Source organism: Coregonus lavaretus (genome assembly GCF_964263955.1).
Source record: "Coregonus lavaretus genome assembly, chromosome: 13".
In the NCBI taxonomy this organism is placed as follows: Eukaryota; Metazoa; Chordata; class Actinopteri; order Salmoniformes; family Salmonidae; genus Coregonus; species Coregonus lavaretus.
The window spans coordinates 2,569,354-2,580,041 of record NC_140000.1 but is presented as its reverse complement, the minus strand read 5'-3'; the positions used below and the strand labels follow the sequence as shown (position 1 = coordinate 2,580,041).

At 42.7% G+C, this 10,688-nt stretch overlaps 1 protein-coding gene across 1 annotated transcript; it reads left to right on the top strand.

The window, feature by feature from the left end:
- LOC311139284 (gasdermin-E-like) lies at nt 1–9,101 on the top strand (the record flags this gene model as incomplete). The annotated part of the gene is made up of 10 exons (XM_084174170.1): nt 1–229; nt 441–645; nt 1,042–1,216; nt 2,173–2,293; nt 2,461–2,586; nt 3,630–3,757; nt 5,216–5,381; nt 5,490–5,563; nt 5,658–5,806; nt 8,954–9,101. The coding sequence occupies exons 1-10, from the start codon at nt 7–9 to the stop codon at nt 9,099–9,101; spliced, it is 1,515 nt and encodes a 504-aa protein (XP_084030296.1). The 5' UTR covers nt 1–6.
- Nucleotides 9,102–10,688: the final 1,587 nt, after the last annotated feature.

Below are 10,688 nucleotides of genomic sequence, written 5' to 3'. Positions count from 1 at the left end.
TCTCAGATGTTTTCCAAAGCCACAAAAGCCTTCGTGAAGGACACAGATCATGATGGACGCCTTATCCCTGTGTCCAGTCTGAACGACACAGACAAACTGAATCTCCGATCACTCATTGTCAAGACCAGGCCCAGATGCTTCTGGCAGAAACCCAAATACCAGTCCCCTGGCTTTACCCTCAGTGATGTCCTGAAGCCAAGAGAGCCTGGAGACTCACCTTTAAGCCCAAGTAAGCACCAGAGCAGCCCATTAGTGAAGAATAACTATGGGTTGTTGTTGTTCTAAGATATCTGACCATTGATTTTCATTATTTATCCTACTCTTGTCTTTCTGAATAGATTATGAAAATGATCGGGTTGTGGATGTAGCTGTTATATATATATATGTGTTGTGGTATAATAGCATAGAAGAGTCCTTTCTAATGTTGAATGTTCCTTCAGCTGTCAAGGAGTGTGACTTTGTGGACTACAGTGGGACATTTGGTGACAAGAAAGAAATGAACGCAGACGGAAACGTGCAGGCAAAGGTGGCTGGTTTCAAACATACCGTGGGAGGGAAATGGTTCACCAAACAGAAGCTGTCCCTTGGCAGCCTGAACAAAGAGAAGGTTGATGTGAAGGAGTTATATAACTACTCAAAAGACAGGTGAGTTACCCTATACTGGACGTATGTTCAATACAGTCATATACAGTCATAATACATCATACAGTTCACCTTCCCAAGGAGTCAATTTTTAGACCCAAGACCAGCGGGCAACAATGGTTGCAATGACATCAGACAAGTATATTTTATGTAAAAATGACATTTTCTGGTTGAAGTACTTTCAGATAACAAATAAGTGGAACTGTACTGGTTTAACAACTTCCTTAAAGTTGTTAAACTTTAAGGAAGTTAACTGAAAACGAACTGTTTTCACTATTAGTTTAGCTTAAAGGAACAATCTGTTATTGGTACATCAATTTTTTTACTTTTAAAGTATCTTTCCAGTGTTTCTAGATTTCTATGAAATCTGACGTACTGTATAATGGGTCCCTCCTGCAGAGTTCTGGACATGTCACATCCTGTGATCAAGCAGACCCGTGTAAATCCCAGGGCAGTGTTAGGCGTCTTGACAGAGAGGATTATGACATCACAACCTTGCCCGGTCACAACCAAAGTCCGGAAGCGCGGCAATGTAGGAGCCAACGTGAGCACCTGTGTGGCCCTGAGCGGGAAGGTAGGAGGAAAGATTAACAAGCGTTCTACTGAAGTGAATGATGTTTTCATCATATTTTCATGAGTGGAAAAACATAATAATGTATAACTGACAACTCAGATTTAGATGATCTCTGTTGTAAAATAGATTTTAAATCTCAATAATCTCACTTTATGATAGCTAGGCCTACATAAATAATGTAGATGTCAAGACCATATTGACAGATCACAGATGTCTGTTCAATAGTGATAATACCCACAGATGTCTGTTCAATAGTGGTAATACTCACAGTCTGTTTAGTAGTGATAATACCCACAGATGTCTGTTCAGTAGTGATAATACCCACAGATGTCTGTTCAGTAGTGATAATACCCACAGATGTCTGTTCAGTAGTGGTAATACTCACAGATGTCTGTTCAGTAGTGATAATACCCACAGATGTCTGTTCAATAGTGGTAATACTCACAGATGTCTGTTTAGTAGTGATAATACCCACAGATGTCTGTTCAGTAGTGATAATACCCACAGATGTCTGTTCAGTAGTGATAATACCCACAGATGTCTGTTCAGTAGTGGTAATACTCACAGATGTCTGTTCAGTAGTGATAATACCTACAGATGTCTGTTCAGTAGTGGTAATAGTCACAGATGTCTGTTCAGTAGTGGTAATAGTCACAGATGTCTGTCCAGTAGTGGTAATAGTCACAGATGTCTGTTCAGTAGTGGTAATACTCACAGATGTCTGTTCAGTAGTGGTAATACTCACAGATGTCTGTTCAGTAGTGGTAATACTCACAGATGTCTGTTCAGTAGTGGTAAATGCTGTAGCCCTGGTTTCCCACATAGATCATTTCCTGTTTTTGTCATTAGATCTACTTCCTGAAAATGAAATGGTGTAGTAGAGGTGACTGTCTGGGTTAGAATCTGGGTCGTCTGTGCACCAAACGTCTCTGACTGATTTGACATTTTCTCCACAGGCCTCTATGAAGCAGAGCGGCAGTACTCAGACAGAGAGTGATGTGTCACTGGTTATTCCTGCAAATACTGTCATGGCCTACAGTCTGATTGAACTCTTTGTCAAATGCAATGGACAGTTTGGTGAGGAAGTGTATGGTTTTTCAATTGCAATGTCCCAGGTATAGCTGCATGGTTAAGTACCATGGTAAAGTACACCGCCAGCTTCTATGTTCCTCAGTGTATTTAGTACAGCCACTGTATCTGTCTGTGTGTGACTGGTTATGGCTGTTGTCTGCTCTTGTCCACAGAGCTGTGCCTCATCTGCAACAAAGGGGGCTTTGAAATGGATAAGACAAAGGATGGGTTTGAAGTAGATGGAATTATGGACCTGGTATGTGACTTTGATGCCAACAGCCCCCTAAATCTGAAGAAAGGTAATAATGCCAATGGAGGCTAATGTCTCCTGTCTAGTGGTCAACATGCAGTCTACTGAATGGAACGTTTGGTCAACATGTAATGTAGTCTACTGAATGGAACGTTTGGTCAACATGTAATGTAGTCTACTGAATGGAACGTCTGGTCAACATGTAATGTAGTCTACTGAATGGAACGTCTGGTCAACATGTAATGTAGTCTACTGAATGGAACGTCTGGTCAACATGTAATGTAGTCTACTGAATGGAACGTCTGGTCAACATGTAATGTAGTCTACTGAATGGATCATCTGGTCAACATGTAATGTAGTCTACTGAATGGAACGTTTGGTCAACATGTAATGTAGTCTACTGAATGGAACGTCTGGTCAACATTTAATGTAGTCTACTGAATGGATCATCTGGTCAACATGTAATGTAGTCTACTGAATGGATCATCTGGTCAACATGTAATGTAGTCTACTGAATGGAACGTCTGGTCAACATGTAATGTAGTCTACTGAATGGAACGTTTGGTCAACATGTAATGTAGTCTACTGAATGGATCATCTGGTCAACATGTAATGTAGTCTACTTAATGGAACGTCTGGTCAACATGTAATGTAGTCTACTGAATGGAACGTCTGGTCAACATGTAATGTAGTCTACTGAATGGATCATCTGGTCAACATGTAATGTAGTCTACTGAATGGAACGTCTGGTCAACATGTAATGTAGTCTACTGAATGGAACGTCTGGTCAACATGTAATGTAGTCTACTGAATGGAACGTCTGGTCAACATGTAATGTAGTCTACTGAATGGAACGTCTGGTCAACATGTAATGTAGTCTACTGAATGGAACGTTTGGTCAACATGTAATGTAGTCTACTGAATGGAACGTCTGGTCAACATGTAGTCTACTGAATGGAATGTTCAACATTTCTCTTTGATTAGTAATTACAAAGTTACCACACTTTTGTAATATATAACAATTAATTGATTTCTTGCATGAAAATACCACACTTTGACAAAATGGTCTCTATGTTGTTTTTGTGTTGACAGAACTGGAGAAACTGAGTAGTCATTTCCAGCTGCTGTCAGCCCTGCCAGCGGCCAAACGTTCCTCTCTGCTGCAGCTCCTCAAGACAACCATGGAGGATGGAGAGGCAGTCAGTGTGCTGGAGAGTGTGGTGAGTGGGACGTACAGAAACACGGGCCAAACACAGACACACACAACTAATGGCAGGAATGAATATATCAACCAGAATATCTGTAACACACTCTCTGTTTTAAATATACTCTCTCTCTTGGCATGGGAAACATATGTTTACATTGTCAAAGCAAGTGAAATAGATAATAAACAAAAGTGAAATAAACAATAAAAAATGAACAGTAAACATTACGCTCACAAAAGTTTCAAAATAATAAAGACATTTCAAACGTATATACAGTATTGTAATGATGTGCAAATAGTTAAAGTACAAAAGGGAAAATAAATAAACATAAATATGGTGATTGTTCTTCACTGGTTGCCCTTTTCTTGTGGCAACAGGTCACAAATATTGCTCCTATGATTGCACACTGTGGTATTTTACCCAATAAATATGGGAGTTTATCCAAATTGGATTTGTTTTCGAATTCTTTGTGGGTCTGTGTAATCTGAGGGAAGTATGTGTCTCTAATTTGGTCATACATTTGGCAGGAGTTTAGGAAGTGCAGCTCAGTTTCCACCTCATTTTGTGGGCAGTGTGCACATAGCCTGTCTTCTCTTGAGAGCCAGGCCTGCCTTCGGGTGGCCTTTCTCAATAGCAGGGCTATGCTCACTGAGTCTGTACACAGTCAAAGCTTTCCTTAATTTTGTGTCAGTCACAGTGGTTAAATATTCAGCCACTGTGTACTCTCTATTTAGGGCCGAATAGCATTCTAGTCTTTTTGTTAATTCTTTCCATCGAGTTAAGTAATTATATTTTTGTTTTCTCATGATTTGGTTGGGTCTAATTATGTTGCTGTCCTGGGGCTCTGTGGGGTCTGTTTGTGTTTGTGAACAGAGCCCCAGGACCAGCTTACTTAGGGGACTCTTCTCCAGGTTAATCTCTCTGTAGGTGATGGCTTTGTTATGGAAGGTTTGGGAATCGCTTCCTTTTAGGTGGTTGAATTTAACGGCTCTTTTCTGGATTTTGATAATTAGCGGGTATCGGCATGATATTTTTGCAGAATTCTGCATGCAGAGTCTCAGTTTGTCCCATTTTGTGAATTCTTGGTTGGTGAGGTGGACCTCAGACCTCATAACCATAAAGGGCAATGGGTTCTATAACTGATTCAAGAGTTTTTAGCCAGATCCTAATTGGTATGTCGAATTTTATGTTCCTTTTGATGGCATAGAAGGCCCTTCTTGCCTTGTCCCTTCTTGCCCTTCTCTCTCTCTCTCTCTCTCTCTCTCTCTCTCTCTCTCTCTCTCTCTCTCTCTCTCTCTCTCTCTCTCTCTCTCCTCTCTCTCTCTCTCTCTCTCTCTCTCTCTCTCTCTCTCTCTCTCTCTCTCTCTTTCTCTCTCTCTCTCTCTCTCTCTCTCTCTCTCTCTCTCTCTCTCTCCTCTCTCTCTCTCTCCCTCTCCCCTATCTCTGTCTCTCTCTCTCTCTCTCTGGTCACAGCTGGATCAGACGTCTGATGGTGAGACTCCTGACCTGGGTGATCTGGAAGAGTCTGAGAGGGAGACAGTCCAGGCCATACTGGATGTTGTAGACCAATGTGTTGGGGAGGATGAGATCAGATCCTCACTTCTCACTGCCATCCACCTCATTGTCAGTGCCATGGACGGTGAGATAGAGAGCAGTTTCCACAGGATTCTGTGTTATTATTTGATCAGGTACTGGGAAACTAGGTTCACTACTGTGGTTTTATATGTGTGCATATTTATTTCTTCAGGAATGACAGATGAGGGTCTCTCTGTGTTGGGATCCTGTTGCAGTCCTCCAATCTTACAGGCCCTGCAGATCCTGGTGAGTTCACACCTGCTTGATTGAGCCTCTAGTCCTGTATGGCCATTTATAAAAGAGTGCATGTAAGCTTCTTCCTGTGCTGCTTGTCCTCCAGGTGCAGCATTTGGCAGCAGGGAGTGGGGAGACCCTCTCTCTGAGAGATGCAGGTCTGGCTGTTCTGACTGAGGAGGAGGTGTTTGGGAGGACAGAGAGTCTCTTTGCCCTCTCCAATGTGGAACTTGCAAGATTGAACACGGACGCAGAGTTCACAATGACTTCAATTATCTCTCCTGGACAACTTCCTCTTGTCACGAGTATCGCTGTGAACGGCTTGGCCTCTTTAGGATAGATTTAGCTGAATAAAACTATTCCTTGTGCTGCATAGGGGATATAGGAACTGCACCGCCAGGGGTGAATTTCAGAAATGTCACATTTTATAACATATTGTTGACGATTGCAAAGAGACTTGGAGCAGGAGTAAAAAATATCAAAAATAAGATAGTCTGTGAAGAAAAATGTATATAACAATATGAATAAACCAATGCATAAATTCCCACTACTGTACATTAATTAATGACACATTCCTATGTCATACTTCCGTGTTAATGGCTTTTCATCAAAACGCAGTTGTATTTACTGCTGCCATATGTCTTTCATGAAGTTACTGCGCTGAAGACCATTGCCCTACGTTTTGGCCCATTGAAGACCACTGTGCTATGTTTTGGCCCATTGAAGACCATTGTGCTATGTTTTGGCCCATTGAAGACCATTCAAAAAGCTTACAAAATTCAAAAATGACAAGGCTATTTGCTGAGTCACTTGCATAGCTTATTGTTGTATTAATGTTTTTTTTATGTAGTGTTAGGAAACCTATAACCAGCCTACAGATATTGTTGCACTGTCTTTGTCTAGGGGTCTTAGTCCTAGTTACCTGGTCTATAACCTGACTCATTATGTCTAGGGGGTCTTAGTCCTAGTTACATGGTCTATAACCTGACTCATTATGTCTAGGGGGTCTTAGTCCTGGCTACATGGTCTGTAACCTGACTCATTATGTCTAGGGGGTCTTAGTCCTGGTTACATGGTCTATAACCTGACTCATTATGTCTAGGGGGTCTTAGTCCTAGTTACCTGGTCTATAACCTGACTCATTATGTCTAGGGGGTCTTAGGCCTAGTTACATGGTCTGGAACCTGACTCATTATGTCTAGGGGTCTTAGTCCTAGTTACCTGGTCTATAACCTGACTCATTATGTCTAGGGGGTCTTAGTCCTGGTTACATGGTCTATAACCTGACTCATTATGTCTAGGGGGTCTTAGTCCTAGTTACATGGTCTATAACCTGACTCATTATGTCTAGGGGCCTTAGTCCTGGTTACATGGTCTGTAACCTGACTCATTATGTCTAGGGGTCTTAGTCCTAGTTACATGGTCTATAACCTGACTCATTATGTCTAGGGGGTCTTAGTCCTGGTTACCTGGTCTATAACCTGACTCATTATGTCTAGGGGGTCTTAGTCCTGGTTACATGGTCTATAACCTGACTCATTATGTCTAGGGGGTCTTAGTCCTGGTTACCTGGTCTATAACCTGACTCATTATGTCTAGGGGCCTTAGTCCTGGTTACATGGTCTGGAACCTGACTCATTATGTCTAGGGGCCTTAGTCCTGGTTACATGGTCTGGAACCTGACTCATTATGTCTAGGGGCCTTAGTCCTAGTTACATGGTCTGGAACCTGACTCATTATGTCTAGGGGCCTTAGTCCTAGTTACATGGTCTGTAACCTGAATGAATGTGTGCATTTATTTGAGAAATTAGCGTTTGAGGACAATGTTGGATGCACATTTGCCCAGGAGACAGCGACTTACAGAGTTCAGGGCCATCTCAGTCTTGACCACTTGGTCTGCCAGTCCAAGTGCATCATTATTTTTTTCATATGGTGATGAAACATAAATATGTCCACCAAACAAACCCAGCAGCCTCACGGCTTGCCACCTGGGACACGGACTGACAAGCACCTTAATTGGCAGCACCATGATGTGCTTATCAACCAGGCTCAGCACTTGGACAAAGTTGCAGCTCAAAGATGAGGGAACACTGGGAGAGAAACGCCCGGCTGGTTCCTGACTCTGGAATCCTTCCAGAAGACCTCTAAGGAACTCCACGTCTCCCAATGGTGGCTCCTTGGAACTCAGGATCAGGATCAGAACTCAGGATAAGACCCAGGTTGCAGACAGTTTGAATCACAGAAGTTTATTTACAAAACAGGGGGCAAGCAAACGACAAGGTCAAGGGCATGCAGAGGTCGGTAATCCAGGGCAGTGTCAAAAGGTACAGCATGGCAGGCAGGCTCAGGTTCAGGGCAGAATGGTCAAAACTAGAACTAGAAAACAGGGACTAAAGAGAACAGGGACTGAAGAGAAAAAAAAAAAATTGATTTGATTTGAATATAGCCTACGGGTAGCGGCTGATACAGTGAATTATGAATGCATAGACGTCTGAATGTTTACGAATAAGAACCACAGTATTTTTGAAGAGAACAGGGACTAAAGAGAACAGCAGTATGGAAAAACACGCTGGTAGTTTGACGAGACAAGACGAACTGACAACAAACAAACAGAAAACACAGGTATAAATGCACGGGGGATAATGGGGAAAATGGGCAACACTTGGAGGGGGTGGAGACAAGCACAAGACAGGTGAAACAAATCTGGGTGTGACATGAATAAGAAATGGAACACTAGTCACTTTAATAATGTTTACAGTCACTTTAATAATGTTTACATATCTTGCACTACTCATCTCATACGTATATACTGCATTCTATTCTATAATATTCTACTGTATCTTAGTCCATGCCGCTCTGTCATTGCTTGTCCATATATGTATATTTTCTTAAATTCCATTCCTTACTAGTTTTGTGTGTATTGGGTTTATGTTGTGAAATTGTTAGATATTACTTGTTAGATATTACTGCACTGTCGGAGCTAAAAGCACAAGCATTTCGCTACACCCGCTATAACATCTGCTAAACACGTGTATGTGACAAATCAAATTTGATTTGAATACAGCCTACGGGTAGCGGCTGATACAGTGAATTATGAATGCATAGACGTCTGAACGTTTACGAATAAGAACCACAGTATTTTTGATTAGTCTGTATAGCTAGGCTCCTAGCCCTGATTTCTGAACCTATCCAGTGTGCAACTCAGGTCATTAGCTATGGCTTTAACGTGTACTTGTTTATATATATGTTTTTGTATTTTTCATCTGATGTTCTTGTCGTATTTGTGTTATCAGTTGCAAACAGAGACATCATCCTCGACCATTTCTGTGTCTGTCTCCCATTGACGATGTTTGTTATGATGATGTTTGCTGATAATGATGGGAGCCTGATCCCTGTGTCCAGTCTGATTGACTCAGACAAACTGGTCCCCCTCTCATTGGTTGTCAAACGCAAGCGTTTCTGGATCTGGCAGAAACCCATATACCTGCCCACTTACTTTACTCTCAGTGATGTGCTGACTGGAGACATACCGACCGTTAACCCCAGGTAAACACCTCAGTTAAAATGATAGGCTGCTGCAGGTTGCACACCAGAGGGGTATCCTACGAAGCAAGCTAGTTCTACTCAGGGTTTTCTAAAGCTAACCAGCTTCAGTTAGCTTCACATTCCAGCTCAGGCTTCATTTGTACTATGACAGTGCATATTGCTCGTCCACCTGCTGCTAACTCTAGCAGGCTTGTATCTGTGATTGCATGTTGCACATGGCTAGTCTCTCCAATAGCATGTGATTGTTGCAATTTGGGGCGTTCCTGCATGTGGGCATCCCATGTGGGCTCGCCCCCCCCCCCTCAAGCATCCCATTGGTTCCTTCATGTGGCGTTTGGTTCCTGCAGATGCAGGAATGCCCACATGGAGGAATGCCCCGTTTTGCGGACTGCAATTGCACCCTTCTCAGTCAAACACCAAACTCTTCACTGTGCGTGAAGTTTCAAATGCATTCTAAATGCAAATGTATTACAAATAAAAAACTGAAATATCACATTTACATAGGAATTCAGACCCTTTACTCAGTACTTTGTTGAAGCACCTTTGGCAATGATTATAGCCTTGAGTCTCCTTGGGTATGACGCTACAAGCTTGGCACACCTGTATTTGGGGAGTTTCTCCCATTCTTCTCTGCAGATCCTCTTAAGCTCTGTCCAGAGATGTTCAATTGGGTTCAAGTCCGGTCTCTGGCTGGGCCACTCAAGGACATTCAGAGACTTGTCCCGAAGCCACTCCTGTGTTGTCTTGGCTGTGTGCTTAGGATCGTTGTCCTCTTGGAAGGTGAACCTTCACCCCAGTCTGAGGTCCTGAGCAGGTTTTCATCAAGGATCTCTCTGTACTTTGCTCCGTTAATCTTTCCCTCAACCCTGACTACTCTCCCAGTCCCTGCCTTCAGAGGTGACGCTTGGTATTCAGGCCAAAGAGTTCAATGTTGGTTTCGTCAGACCAAAGAACCTTGTTTCACATGGTCTGAGAGTCTTTTAGGTGCCTTTTGGCAAACTCCAAGCGGGCTGTCATGTGCCTTTTACTGAGGAGTGGCTTCCGTCTGGCCATTCTACCATAAAGGCCTGATTGGTGGAGTGCTGCAGAGATGGTTGTCCTTCTGGAAGGTTCTCCCATCTCCACAGAGGAACTCTGGAGCTCGGTCAGAGTGAACATCGGGTTCTTGGTCACCTCCCTGACCAAGGCCCTTCTCCCCCAATTGCTCAGTTTGTTCGGGAGGCCAGTTCTAGGAAGAGTCTTGGTGGTTCCAAACTTCTTCCATTTAAGAATGATGAAGGCCACTGTGTTCTTGGGGACCTTCAATGCTGCAGAAATGTTTTGGTACCCTTCCTCAGATCTGTGCCTCGACACAATCCTGTCTCTGAGCTCTACTGACAATTCCGTCAACCTCATGGCTTGGTTTTTGCTCTGACATGCACTCTCAACTGTGGGACCTTTATATAGATAGGTGTGTGCCTTTCCAAATCATATCCAATCAATTGAATTTACCACAGGTGCACTCCAATCAAGTTGTAGAAACATCTGAAGGATGATCAATGGAAACAGGATACACCTGAGCTAAATTTTGAGTCTCATAGCAAAGGGTCTG